Genomic DNA, 14,383 nt, shown 5'->3' on the forward strand with positions numbered 1-14,383 from the left:
CTCCCCGCGGCGCCGTCCGCAGCCCCGGTGCCCCGGCAACCGCGCGCCTGGCGACGCCACAAGGGCCGCGCCCCCCCCCCCACCGCGCTGTCCCCTCGTTGAAGCAGCCCCGCGGGGTGAGATGCCCCCATGTCCACGTGCTGTGACCTCGCAAATCGCCGGTCACCCCCAACCTCAGCTTCCACATCCAGGAATGGGGTCCCCTCTCGGCTTTGCCGCGGGGAGTGGGGGCGCCCAGACCCGGGACGGAGGCGGAGACCCGGTGGAAAGGCCAGGCGGGCCCCTCTGTCCGCTGTTAGACGCCCGGTGCCCGGCGGGAAACGCCTCGCTTTTGATGCAGCGCAGAAAGCGGCGCCCTCACGGCTCAGCTCTGGGAGCCTGAGGGGCCGCGGGAGCCCGGGAGCCATCGCTCCCCATCGCTGCCCGCCGCGCCCCGGTTCCCCACGGGGCATGTGTCTCATTCATCTCCCGCCTCTCTCCGGGGCTTCTTACCTCTTCTTGCCTCTCAAACTGCCCCAGGAGCGTGGTTTATGAGTAAGGGGCAAAAGGCAAGTGGCGACAAGGTCGGGGTGTGTGCTTTACATCTGTTCCCAATTCTGCAGTTCAGTCCTGCCTAAATCTGCAGGGTTGGCGTGTTTGCCCAGAAAGCTGACCTTGGGAAGGGCCCAGTGATGGTTCCTTTGTAATAAGGCCCCCCCTTCCCGCCTCCCGTAATTCTTTGGTGTCCCACATCTGGAGTTCCCCACCGACCCTCACAGCAGCCTGGACTCTGTGTGGGGCAGGCCGAAGCCTTAGGTCTTTAACTAGGGGTGAGGGTGTGGTGACAGCCTCCAAAGCACCGTGCTGTTTGTGACTGGGACCCAGACCTGCCTCCCCAGCAAGCCTAACAGAGTCCTGGTGGCTGTGAGAATGCTCTGCCGTTTACCCTGGTCCTTCAGTCTCATTTCATCCGTCAGATGAGAAGTGCCATCCGCACAGTTTGACCCTGTGCATGGCTGCTGAGGAAGCCCACGGACACTAATGAGTTCACAGCCTGCTGCTGCAATCAGAATTCTCAAAACACTTTCTCTGACAGATACGGGTGAAATTGAGGAAAGCACCAGCTTACAAGAGGCTCACAAAGCAGGTCAACTGAAGGCTGGGGAGGAAAAGGAACTGGAGGGGAATGATTGACAGCAAATGAGGTGGAAGGACTCTTCACCCGTCCTTCAAAGTGCAGACATATCTGTATATTTCTCAATTCTCTGTGCAGAGGATGGGCAACCATTAAAAAAACACTTATAAAAGTTGTAAAAGAACAACCCTTGGTTCAGGTGTGCCATACTCCAGAAAGGCATTTCTAATGACCTCACCCCCATCTCCTGGACAAGGTCAAGTGCCCACTCCCTCTGCCCATGAGGTTCAGTCCTGTGTCATATTCATTCTTGAATCCCCAGCGTCGGGTACCAGAAGGAGTTCAGTACATGTTCATTGAATAAAGTTTATACTCAGAGTTACTGAAATGGGTGATAGGAGAATGGAAATTAAAAGTAGGTTCTGGCTCAGGTTTCAGGAGTGTCAGCTGGCTCAGCTAAGGATGCTATGTGTTGGCAGGTGGAATTGCAGCTGGAACCACGTTATAGGTATGGAAACTGATGTCCAACAAAGCTCAATGCCTTGCCCAAGGCAAGTCCATGGGCTGTTCCCGCAAAGTGCACAGGTCCATAGAAGGCCTCATGAAACTCACCCCCTTCAGGAGAGAACCTCCAGAGGTCCTGGAGAGGAGATGAATTTGTTTCCCTATCACATGCCACCAAGCCTCACAAACAAAGATCAGTTGTTCCTCATGAATGGAACATGCAAGTCAAATTTTAAGAGACATTAAATTTTAAGAGACATTAAATTTATCTGGTTTTCTTAAAAGTTTAGACATTCACTTGTACTTGATAAATACAATATACTAAAATATTTTTTGATTCAATATGGTTAGATAAACGTGAGAATTGAAAGTGGGAAATGAGGAAGAAATGAGAAAGAAGGACATAGCCAAAGAAAAATAGGGCAAAGCAGCAAGGAGGCACCTAGAAAGAGGTAAGGACATCCTGCAGGTCACTGGGAAGATAGAATTCAAAGGGAGTAATCTCTCGTTAGCAACCTGTGAATATTTAATATTTCTGGTTTTGACCCTTTAGGCGCTATTCCACATAGCTCACCAAACTCACTCTCTTATCCTGTCAATAAACACGGGATACTATGCCAGGATCTAAGAATGCAAAGATGCAGTGCCCCAGGGTCTCCCCGTCAGCCGGAAGAGGTTAGTGGAGCAGCCAATGACAGAGGGGGACAGCAGGGTTGGGGGCAGGACAGAGGAGAAGCCAACCTAGGGGCTGGGCCGCGCAGAGGCACTTCCAGGAATGGCGCCAGCTGTGTGATTCCAGGTGAGAAGGCAGGGTAGGGTAGGGGTATTTTGTGCAGAGCAAACAGTAAGGGCAAGGAGCAGCTGGCCCTGCCAAGGCTCCAGGTACGAGGATCCCAGCCACCAGGACCCCTTTCCCTATGAGCCCCTCCTAGGACATGCTTCAAGAAGAGGAGGCCATTCAAAAGGCCATTGGTCCTTGGAAATTCTGCCACAGACGTCCGTTCTCCCACCCCTAGCAGCGGCTCCAGCCTGTCTCACTACTCCCAGCCTTCTTCATCCCCAGGCCCTACGACAAGGTGCAGTCAGTGTCCTGGACCTTAAGCATTGCTCTTAGTAGAACATAAGCTTCTGAAGCCTTCAGAGTCATGCATCTCCAATTATGCTTAGCCTGGCTCCTGAGCACCCCTTCGGCAGCACCTCCACCCTCCCAGATCCAGTGATCCCAGGACAAGGGGTCAGGACCCAACCTCTTGGGGGTACAATCTCTGTGAGAGCCAGTGAAGAAGTGCATTCCCTTCTTCTTTTAGGGCTCCCATTTCTGAGGGACTGGCCTCCAGACGCAACCTGGATATTGTCCGGTAGATGCTGATTTTCCCGTTGAAGGGCCCTGGGTTGGGATTTCCACATGGCACAGTGTGACCCATCTAGAGCAGCCAAGCCTGGCCCATTCAGGTCCCCTGAGCCTTGGGGGCACAAGCAGCCATAGTGGCCAACTTGACTGTGGGGGAGGTGGCATTAATCACCCAGAAACATCAGTGCAATGTCTAGCATCCTGTCCACACAGATTACTGAAGTTCCTTCTTCCCTGTAGGAGGGAGTTCCCCCAGCCACATCCCCACCCCTTCCACACTCATGTCCGTTCCCATCTGCCTACTCCTGATGGCAGAAGAGTTTGCCTAACGGGAAGCAGAGCCCTGCTGAGAGGTGGGCAGGTGGCTGTGCTCCAGGAGCTAGAAGACACCTGAAGCTGGACAGGGCTTTATCTGGGAGCAGGCGGCTGCTGAATAATGAATTCCGACTCTCTGTCTGCACTCCCAGGCTACACGCTGGGTGCACACACACACACACACACACACACACACACACACACACACACACTGGGCTGACAACTTGGAGGGGCGGGGGCTGGCAGGGCGGTGAGTCTCCGTGAGCCGTGAGCCGCTGGAAGGAGCAGCTCAGCTTGCTTGGTTGCCTTGGTCTCTGTGGGCAGCATCGAGGGGGCTCAGAGGGAGGAGCAGCTGCAGAGAGGAAGAAGGCGTGTGAGCTGCGTTCCCGGGCTTGCTCCTTCACCAGCTGCTCCTGCCTGGCAGAGCCCAGGCTAGCCACACCAGCATGGCCCTGCTCGTCCACCTCAAGACGGTCTCAGAGCTCCGGGGCAAGGGTGACCGGATCGCCAAAGTGACTTTCCGAGGTAGGGAAGCCCCTGTCTTTGGGGGACCCCGGCTCTGGGCTGAGGGGAATAAGGCAGAGCCAGAAAGATGGATGGGAAAAGTTCTACCTGGGTTGGAGCAAGGAGGTTTTTCATGAGCAGCCATTTGCCCCTGGCCTGACAGGCCATTGTGATTCCTTGAAAATCAGGGACCCCCGTGTTTCCATGTTTGCATCTGTGTCTGTCTCCCTGCACTTGCCAATGTGTCAGTGCTCCGGGGCAGTGCAGAGCCCTCTGCCTGCAAAGGGTCCTGGGGAAGCAGATATGAGGACCCCATCCCTGGACTCAGGGGGACCCAGGCCGGAGGGGCCCAGTCCTTCAGAGTCTTCCTGGGCCCCCTCCTCCTCTCTCTCTCCCTCCTGAAGGCTGGTTTCCTTGGGCATCGGGTGGGGGGTGGTGTCTGCAGCCTGGAAGACCCAAGGTAGCTCCTAGAAATCAAGCAGCAGGTAGCTGTCTGGGTCCCAGCAGGATGAAATACTGTTGGCTTCTCTCAGAGCTGTCCATGGGCAGGGATCTTATGAGGCCCACTAGTCCCCTCTGTCAGTTCTCCTCCTGCTCTCCTGCTCTCATGCAGCCAGTGACCATTTACTATGATCTATGTGCCAAGTTCTGGGGGCTGAGCATGACCCAAGCCCTGCCCTTTAGGAGCCCAATCCCATGGGGCAGGATGACCAGTGGGCAAATAGAACAGGTGTGTGATATGACAAGAATGGGGCAAGTGCTGCATGCAAGGTACAGAAGCAGCACGCTGACCAGGCTAGTGGCCAGGGAAGGCTTCCAGGAGGAGGTGACACCTCAGCTGAAACCCAAGGGACCAGCAGAAAGGACCAACATGAGGAGGTGAGGACAGAGCAGACAGAAGGGATAGGCTGTCCAAGGCTGAGAAAGGAGCTGAAACGGGGAACAGACTGAGGTTCCATGAGGCGGGAACCCAGAGTGGGCACAGAAACTAAGGTGGGAGAGATAGGCAGCGCCAAGGAGGCCACGCTACATTTACCCTGAGGCCAGTGGGAAGCCCCTGAATGCAAGGCCAGGCTTACCTCTGCTTTATACTCACCTCCGCCTCTGCCTCATCATAGCCCAGACCTCTGGGCCAGGGGCATTTGGGGAAGCCTTTCACCAAAGGCCAGTGTACTCATTAGACGTTGTGGGTGGGTGGGCTGGGAGAGTGGGGGAGATGCTGAGAGAATGCCACCAGATTAAAGAACAAAGTGAGTATCGGGGCCCAGACCGGACACACAGGTGCACCTGTGTCAGGAAGGAGAGGTGAGACCGCAGGGCAGCCTTCCCAGGGACTCTACGGCAGCAGCCCAGGTACCCACACCACTGCCTCAGTTAGGCCACTGTAGGGCATGAAATCCTTGGTTGTCCACACTGTGTGCACAGGGACAGCAGGGGGGAGGAGATCATAGTGTCCCTGTGCGCAGAAGGCAGAGGAAGTGGGGGCTGGGCTGCCTGTTGCTTCCCACACCAGCTTTCTCTGCAGTGCCCTGGATCCACTGCATGCCACCTGCCGGCTCAGCTGGCTTTAGAAAAGCAAGGGTGTCCTCTCATCTGTGAAATGTGTCCCTGTGTTGGGCAGGCAGTATAGTATTTGGCTGTTTAGCCACAGGTCGCTATGTTTTTGCTCCTATGACAGCAAAGTCCCAGGCTGCACAAACGAGTCCCGTTTGCAGGCAGAGGAACCAAGGCCAGTCATACACAGATGTGCATGGCATTCATGGAGAGGCTGACGCAGAGAGGCCCCAGCTCTCAAGACCTCACCCCCAGCCCTGGCTGCTCAATCCTGCAATCTCCTTTATCTCCTTGTCAACTGGAGTCCGCATCCTGTCTATCTGATGCCCACCATTTTCTTTGAGTGGTGGGGCTGACCACACAGCCCCTTTGCAACCTATGTCATCTGGACGGACTGGAGAACCCCACTTCCAAGCTCTGTGGCCACAGGCGGAACTCTGGGGGAGGGGGTTTCCAGAAAGACTCCTTTAAAACAACCAGAGATACCTCAGACATTCACCTGCTACAGTCAGCAGTTGACAACTATAGACACTCAAAAGACCAGCCCTAATCATCCTTTAGAGGAAACCAACCCACTCTAGAATGTTCCAAGGCATCTGGTGCACACAACCTCCGTTGTCCAACCAAATATGCTGCAGGGAGAAATAAGAAGCTGGTGAACAGTCAGAGGTTCCCCTAATCCCTTGAGTGAAGCTCATGCCAGGCGGGGTGAGGGAGGCCTCGGTAAATGGGCCCATTGGCAGTGGCCCAGGTAGACTAGAAGAGCTGGTTGAAAGACAGTTTGACTTTCTGTGCTGTACCACCCAGGACACTTAGGAAGGAGCCCTATGTGGCTGTGGTGGAGAAAGTTCTAGAAGTCCTGGGTCCTACCCACCCCTGGGTTTTACCACTTACTTTGCCTTTCTGACTCTCAGTTTCTGCATCTGTAACATGGACATGATAACACCCACCTCACCAGATTGCTTCAGTGAAACAATAGGTATGGAAGAGTAACTGATGTGTTTGTGAGGCGGTCATTCCGGTTCTCCTTGGGGCAGGCTGCCCTGGGACCCCTATTCCCATGTGGGCTGGGCATGCACCAGCATTGTCCATGGACACCCCTCTTTTTCTGCCCCCCCAGGTCAGTCAGCCAGCCTATTGGTGGGCTACTCAGAACTCACCATCCAGCTCCATCTCTCGCCCTTCTCTCTTACGGCCCCAGCAGCCACTCTTCACCTGGTCCTGCACTTATTTATTCATTCATTGAACATGCTAATATTTGAGGACAGGCCTAAGACTCTGGGGGTGAAGAAAACACAGCCCCTGCCCAGCAGTCAGACAGGAGACACCAGAAGGCCTGGTCCCTGTCCCTGTCATATATGCAGGCCATAGGGCCTTAGGGCTTGGCTTCCCATGAACGGGATGAGACAATAGTCTCCATTTAATGCAGAGACCTGCAGTCGGAATCAGGAATGGGCTATCTGAGAAGGAGCCATCTTGACCACAGGTTGCTATTCAAAGGGAGACCGCATTAGCTTAGGGTTTGTCTTTATCCAACTCCTAAAATAATTCTCAGCATCAATCAGCCATGGAATACAGGATGGGAAGGGCCTCTAGCTCCTCTAGTCCAAATTATGTCCAGTGTTGAGCTCCATTCAAACCTGAGGGGTACCTGGGCTGTCAGGGATCCAAATGACAGACTGACTGGGCCAGTTCTGTGGTCTCCCTTTACTCTCCATCCCGGAGTTTTCTTGCCAAAATACCAGGTTTGGGGATTTGATCTGTGAGATGGGTGACGTCTGGAGGCTGGATCTGATCTCCCCATAATTCATCTGAACGGGTCACTGGCACAAAAATTTGCTTTATCAAGTTTTCCCCCTCGGCCCCGCTGACTTTTCCTCCTTACTCCTTGCCCCACTGCACCCCATTATGTTCCCACTGCATTGAACTTCCTGCCATTCCCCCAAAGATGTTAAGCCCTATATGTCTCCAGGCCTCTTGAGATGTTGTATTTCTTCTGCTTGGAGTGACCCCCCACCCAACCTTGAGAACTCCCATGAATTCTGTTCATCCTTCAAGGCCCAACTCATACGTTACCTCCTCTGTGAAGCCTTCCCCCACCCTTGCAGTACTGTGTACATACTCCTCCCACAGCTCAGCTGGGGCACTTTGTGTCTTAGAAACTGCCCCAGTTCTGCATGCTGCACTAACACCTGAGAACATTCAAGATAGGGATCCATCGTAGCTATCCTAAGGCGCCCCATGCGGAACACGGGGCCTGGTCATCAACATGAACACCAACGGCTTCCGTCTTTGAGGTATTTAATCGTTAGTGGGTTTAAATTCTCCTTCCACTGTGGCACTGCCACTCTTTGGCTCAGTTTTCCAACTGTGAAGCCCCACCACCCCATTTCTATTCAAGAGGCATTAGAAACTGGAAGAGGCCTCAAGAGCCAAGAATCGAAACTCTGGCCCACGCTCCCTCCATCACCCCGCCCCCCACCCAGAGGGAGGCTGACCTTGTCCTCTAGCAAATGTTGGAGAGTCCAGCTGTGGCCCACAGGTTGGAAGCAAGAGGGGCTGCACGTGACCCTACCCCGTCACTGAATGTGCACTGTCTGAACATTGCTGCATACAGCTCTGGGTACAGGGTAGGCTGAAAGGCGAACCAGGGACTCACAGCCTGATGGGGGAGAAGAAACATGTGCAGACCTAATGGAGAAACATTTCTGGACCTGGGGGGTAAGGAGGGCAAGGTGTGCTTAGGGGTAGGGCATACATTGCAACACATTAAGAGGATGGCAACTTATTTCAGCTACAGAGACCAATGAATGCTCCAATAAAGGGGCAGAGGAAGAGGAAGGGGAGGGAGGAGGACACAGTTAAGCTGGGTCTTGAATAACTACTTGCACAGGTGGTGATACAGAAGGAAGGGTGAGGAAGGGTTGCTGTGGGGAGGTGAGGCCGTTCTGGGTAAGGGACTGACAGGACCAGAGGCCAGAGGAGGGAAATCTCAGTCAAGTACAATGACTAGAAAGGCACTAGTTTGGCTGGAGCAGAGGCTGTAGGAAGTGGGTGGAGAGGAAGATGAACTAGGAAAGGAGCATGGGGCCAGGGTGGGTGACTGCGTGCTGGGAAGGGATTTGGGCCCGGTCGAGTATAAGGGACAAAATTCCCCCTACTCTTGGCTGCAAGGACCACCTCAGACTCCAAATTAAATTTATTTCCCCCCATTAAAATGGGGGAGCTCTCCCTCTTGATGATACTATGATTTCTATTGAAAACATCTCTGTCATTCCTGGTGAGGGAGGCCCAGTGCCCCCAGTCCTGATATGCTCCTGGGATGCCTGGCCTGTTTGTGCACTCTGGCCCAGCCCAGCACCTCCTCTCTGGGAGGACGTGGGGTGGGTGTTGCCCCCCTTGAAAACAGCACATGGGGGACCTTTTAGGACAGCCTGAAGCCCATGGCTGGCTGTGGACACAACTCCGTGCCTTTCTATCCATCCGAGGTTGTGCCCCCACATCCTCTTCTCTTCCCAGCACACACACACACACACACACACACACACACACACACACACACACACACACGACCCTCACCACCAGGGGGTCTTCTTTGCCTGACGTCCCAGGTGGTGAATGTCCCCCCTCCCACTCAGATCGAGCTGGTGTAGACCTGGGAAAGCAGGCAGAGCTGCTGAAAATTTCCCAGGCTTCTCCTGCTTTGATGAGATGAGTGTGTTTTCGTGGTATGGAAATGAACAGAAAACTGTCCTCTGCTACAAAGGCTCTTGGCCAAAAGGACTGCTGGGAATGTGCTCAAGAACAGGCTTGCAAATAATTTCCCTGCATGGCGAAGCCCAGGTTATCTTATCCATCTTTCCTGAGGAAAAAAAGCCCTGCATCCCTCCCACCCACTCCCATTCCTGAGTTTCATCCTTTAAAAAAAAAATTATTAATTTTTTATAATGTAAAGCCTCAGATATATACAAGAGCAAGGAAAATAGTGTAATGGCCCCCAGCTTCTCCCTATGCAGTCTTAACAGCCATCGATTCATGGCCAATCTTGTTTTATTTGTACCCTGTCTTACTCCCACACCCCAAATTATCTGGAAACAAATCCCAAACACCATTCCATTTCATCTATAAACATTCAGTACACCACTATAAAAGATAAAGACTCAAAAAAAACCCCACATATTAATCACTCCTAAAAAATTAACAGTAATTCCTTAATACTATGAAATATTTAGTCAGTCATCAAATTTCTAATTATTTCATCAGTGTCATAAATTTTTTTCCAGTTCATTAAAAGCTACATTTTAATGTGTTTAATAAATCAAATATTTAATCATGCACCCATCCTTTCATTCATCCAGGCAACAATATTCATTGAGGGCCAGCTATGTGTCAGGAGCTAGTCCAGGCACTGGGGTGATAGCAATAAATGAGACAGACGTGGTCCCTGCCCTCAAAGAAAAGAGGGTCATTGCACAAGTCACTGTGAGCATGCTGAGTATTCTGGAAAGAAAAGTACAGGGATGAGGCAGCATGAGGCAAAGGAAGCCCATAGACCAGGACGTCCGGAAGCCACCTGAGAAGGTGAGTCGGAGTTGTTTAGGAAGAGCACATGTGAAGGGAAATGGGGACAGTCCAGCAGCCCTGGTGCCTTTCAAAATCATCCACCCTGGAGCCCAGCAGACGCAGCTGGAAAAGTTCACGGAGCCCAGGGAGGAGATTTTTCTGAGCGGGGTCTAAGCTGATATTGAAGCTGGCCTTTGACAGAGGATAGCATTTTGAAAGGACAAAACCTCCAGGAGGCCCCATTCCAGGCAGAGGGGCTAACAGTGCAAGCACATAGGTGTACAGATATGGCACGTGTTTGGGAGGTGCTTGCTGGGGTTTGGGTGGGAGTGGGGTGGAGGGGAGGCTGGGGCCCAAACAAAGAGGGTCTTCAATGGCATACTGTGGAGTTTGAACTTTGCTTTGTAAGTAAATGGGAATCACCAAAGCTCTTAGCCAGAGAATGAGATGGGAAGATCTGGTTTGGGAACGGATACTGTAGATGTCAGGACCCAAGGCCAGGAGCGAGGGAGGAAGCTGGGGCAGTGGTAGAGGCAGAGGGCTGTGGGTGATGATGATAAACTGCTTTCTCATAAAGAAAACTTCAGGCCTAGATCACCTCACCGGTACATTCTAGAAAACATTTAAGGAGGAAATAAAACTAATTTGACACACATGTTCAGAAAATAGAGAAAGAAGAACACTTCATAACTCATTTTATCATATACCAAATCCTAATAAAGACATACAGAAAGAAAATTAGACCCCAATATCCGTCGGGAAAAATGATGTAAAAATCCTGAACAAAATATTAGTCAATTGAGTAGCACTATATGAAAGGGATAACACATCATGGCGAGTGAGTTTTACCCTGGGAATAAAAGGTTAGTTTAAAATTGGAAAACCAAAATGTCTCACCATATTAATACAAGAGAAAAGCCACGAATAGATACAGAAAAAACATTTGACAAAATCCAACACCCATTTATGATAAGCTCTCAGCAACCTAAGAATAAAGAGAACTTCCTCCGTCTGATAAAGGGCAACTACAAAAAATGCCCAACTAATATCATATTTAATCCTGAAACATTAAACTTTAGGAATATGCAAAGACTTCCACTCTCCCCACTTCTATTCAACATTGTGCTGGAGTTGTTGCCAGTGAATTAAGGCAAGAGGAAATACAACTCACACCGACAGGAAAGAAAGAAGTAAAACTGCGCTTTTTCACACACCAACACAGAAAAAAACCCTAATTGGTTATGTAGAAAATTAAGGAACCTACATAAAAGCTACCATAATTCATAAATGAATTTAGCAAGGTTTTAGGATCTAAGCTTAATATACAAAACAATATGTATTTCTATAGAAACAAACCATGTGGAAAATAGAAATTAAAAAGCAATTACTTTTACAATAACATACTTGTAAAAACCGTTAAATATTTAGAGAGAATTTTCACTACAGACTTAAAAGACCACACTAAAAGAAAAAATGCTGAAAGAAAGAAAAGAAATCCAAATATATAGAAAATATATTGTGCTGATGGATTGGAAGACTCAGAATTGTTAAAATGTCAGTTCTCCACACATTGATCTGTAGACTGACTACAATCCTAAATAAAAATCACAACAGGCTGTTTTGTAGAAATTGAAAATTACTTTAAAATTTATATGGACATGCAAATGATGTAAAATAGCCAAAGCAACTTTGAAAATGGAGAAGAAAGTTGGAAGAGTTATGCTTTGATTTGATTGACTAGAAATAATATATTGATTGTGTGGTGATTATACAAGTATATGCATTTACTGAAACATCATTGAGTCGTGCTCTTCAGATTGGTGAACATAAATTTTACCTAGTTTTTTAAAAAAGCTCATCACACCTAAAATACCTAAAACTTGTTATATAAGATGGGGAAGAAAATTGTTCCTTATTATATACTACTAAAAATATGCTACAAAATGTGATTCCTAATAAAGGAGACCATTTTTATATTTAAGACATCGCTTAACTATCTATCTAAAAGACTCATAGCCATTTCTTTTTGGGTGATGAACTATGCACCAGTGTATAAGCACTAGCATTTCCTCCCATTTTATAGATGAGGTAACTAAGGCCAAGAAAGGTTAACTTCTTTGAGGGCTCCTGGCCAGCAAGTGGTAGAGCTGGGGTTTGAACTCAGGCAGTCTGGCCCACGAGCCTTACCACTATCAGATGGCCCCTTGTGCTTGTAAGGGACTTGATACTTTACTCAAACTTTCATAGAAAGTCTCTTGCTGATCCTCACTGTGGTTCCGGGATGCAGGCTGTTCCAGGATAATTGCCCCAGTTTACAGATGACGCTCTGAGACCCCGAGGGGCTGAATAACCAGCGTCAGGCCTCCTGACCCTGAGCTGCTGCATCAGCCCTCCAAACCTACCTAGGCCTTGCTCTTTTTCTGCACACAGGGATGCCTGGGTTTCGCCTCCTGGTGCTCGTGGGAGTAGCTGGCCTTCCAGAAGGAACAGGCTGATCTGAACTGGGGAGGATGAAAATAGCAGGGCCACCACTCCTGAGCTGCTGTGGAGGAACAGAAGGCGAGCAGATTTGGGGATGTCAGAGCATTGCAGCTAGGAATGGGGTACTTGCCAAGCCACCCTCCATGTAGTCCATCCCAAGCACTGCAGACAGTGAGGTTTCGCTGATTTTAGATAACGAAAGGGAATAGTGACAGGTCTGAGTCACAAGCAGAGTGTTTCACTCTATTTCTAGCTCACACGGGGTCAAGAATAATGGCACTGATAGGCCACAGGGCTAGGTCCTGGGCAAAACAGTGGTGTTCCTGAAGCTTGTCCTCAGGACCTTCTCCTTTCCCTTTAGAGGCTGCCCACCCTGTGCCCTCTCAGGACCCTAGGACCACCCCCCACAAGGTCTTCCTTCTGTGGGCTGCTCCCTAAAGGGGGAGCCTTTTCATTTTTCCCTTCACCATCAGAACTCACCTGTCCTGTGTTCTGCATCGTCAGGGTTCCCTTCTTTGCGCCACACTTCCCAAGTTTGCTCACACTGTTCTCTCTGCTCAGTTGTCCCTTCTCTCGCCTGCCTCCCCAATCTTTCCGTATGAATAGCTAGACCCACCAATCTTCCAGGGTCCAGGGAATGCCCATGCTTCTACAATGCCTTCCTTGATCTGCTAAGTTGAGGCCATTTCTCCTTTTCCTGTGTTCTCACTTTACTTACACTTTTTACGTGTCAAGGACCAAATTTTGCCTCATACAGTCGCCTTTTCCATGTCTAACCTATCCGCCATCTGGTTTGTAATAAGCTGCTTCAGGTAGCGTCCCGATTCAAATTATCTTTGTACAATCCCCACCTTCCCCTCCCCCAGAGCCCAATGCTGACTAGATGACCCTCTTGCATGTGGGAATGCAAGACTAATAGCACAGGCTAACAACACAGTCCTTACATGCCTGCCTTTGCTCAATGTCTGGCTCTAACAAGGTAAACCGTCTGGAAGAGAGAGTTGTTTTGTGCAGATGGGTTGTTTTGTACCCTTAAGTCACGTCCCATAAAAGGCTAGCACTCCATCCTGCATCTGAGACAACAGCTGAGCTCACCTTCATTTCAGAGGGTAGCTGCAATCCAGATATTTTAAAATGGCGAATGACATACAAGTTATTTCTATTAAGCTTTGGACTTCTGAGCCCCTCCACTTGGGTATATCCGATGTCATGGCACTTATTACAGTTGCAAGCACAGAGTCAGCTATCCAAATTCATTTATTGACTCAAGAAGGAGTTTATTTCAAACCAAACAGCTCAGCTAGCCCATGAGCAGCTGCCTCTGAATGAAAACAGATGCTGTTCCATGTTCCCATCTAATCTCACTCTATCCACAAAAGCCTCCCCACTGCAGAGAATAGGCTATTTTCTTTCTCTCAAGACTTCTTCTAAATCTTCTCTGTGGCAAGAAAGGTGATTGGATATTGGGATTTAAAATGGTTTTGTCTGAAAGCCATTTAAAATGGAGCTGAAATTTCAACAGGACTGGTGCTGAGGGGAGTAGATGGTAAGTGGAGATGAACTTGGAAAGAGAGATGAGGTTAGCAATCCCCACTGATAAATTGGAAGGGATGACAGAGGTCCCCTGGCTCTGTCTTAATGAATAGAAAAGGACCAAGGGAATGATTCCTGCCACTGTTTGTGCAGCCCTCCTAAAAAGTAGCTTTTCAAAAATGCTTAAGGACATTCTGTTTTCTTAGGAAGTTGCCCTTTTCACTGTTTCTGTACCATTGATTTAATTTGTTTCAGCAAACCCCCTTTTTTTAATATCTAAAAGTAAAATTTAACTCATCCTGTTTGACAATATTCACCACATTTAAATCCCTAGGGCCTAAGGCATTGAAGTTTTACTGCATTTTGAAACAGAACCCTGCTGTATAAATTTTGCAATGGCTAACTCACTGCATTTCATGTCCTCTCTAATGAGATTATAGGAAATACGCAAGCAGAGGAGGCTG

At 49.7% G+C, this 14,383-nt stretch overlaps 1 protein-coding gene across 4 annotated transcripts in view; it reads left to right on the top strand.

Moving 5' to 3' along the window:
- The first annotated feature begins 3,620 nt into the window (after positions 1 to 3,620).
- OTOF (otoferlin) overlaps positions 3,621 to 14,383 on the top strand; it is an 85,683-nt gene continuing 74,920 nt past the window's right edge. For all 4 annotated transcript variants that reach the window (XM_081068399.1, XM_081068401.1, XM_081068400.1 and 1 more), the window contains exon 1: positions 3,621 to 3,809. In XM_081068399.1, the coding sequence (XP_080924525.1) occupies positions 3,731 to 3,809 (79 nt within the window). In that variant the 5' untranslated portion in view covers positions 3,621 to 3,730. The remainder of the gene's footprint in view (positions 3,810 to 14,383) is intronic.

This window comes from Rhinolophus hipposideros, assembly GCF_964194185.1.
Source record: "Rhinolophus hipposideros genome assembly, chromosome: 12".
Lineage (NCBI taxonomy): Eukaryota > Metazoa > Chordata > Mammalia > Chiroptera > Rhinolophidae > Rhinolophus > Rhinolophus hipposideros.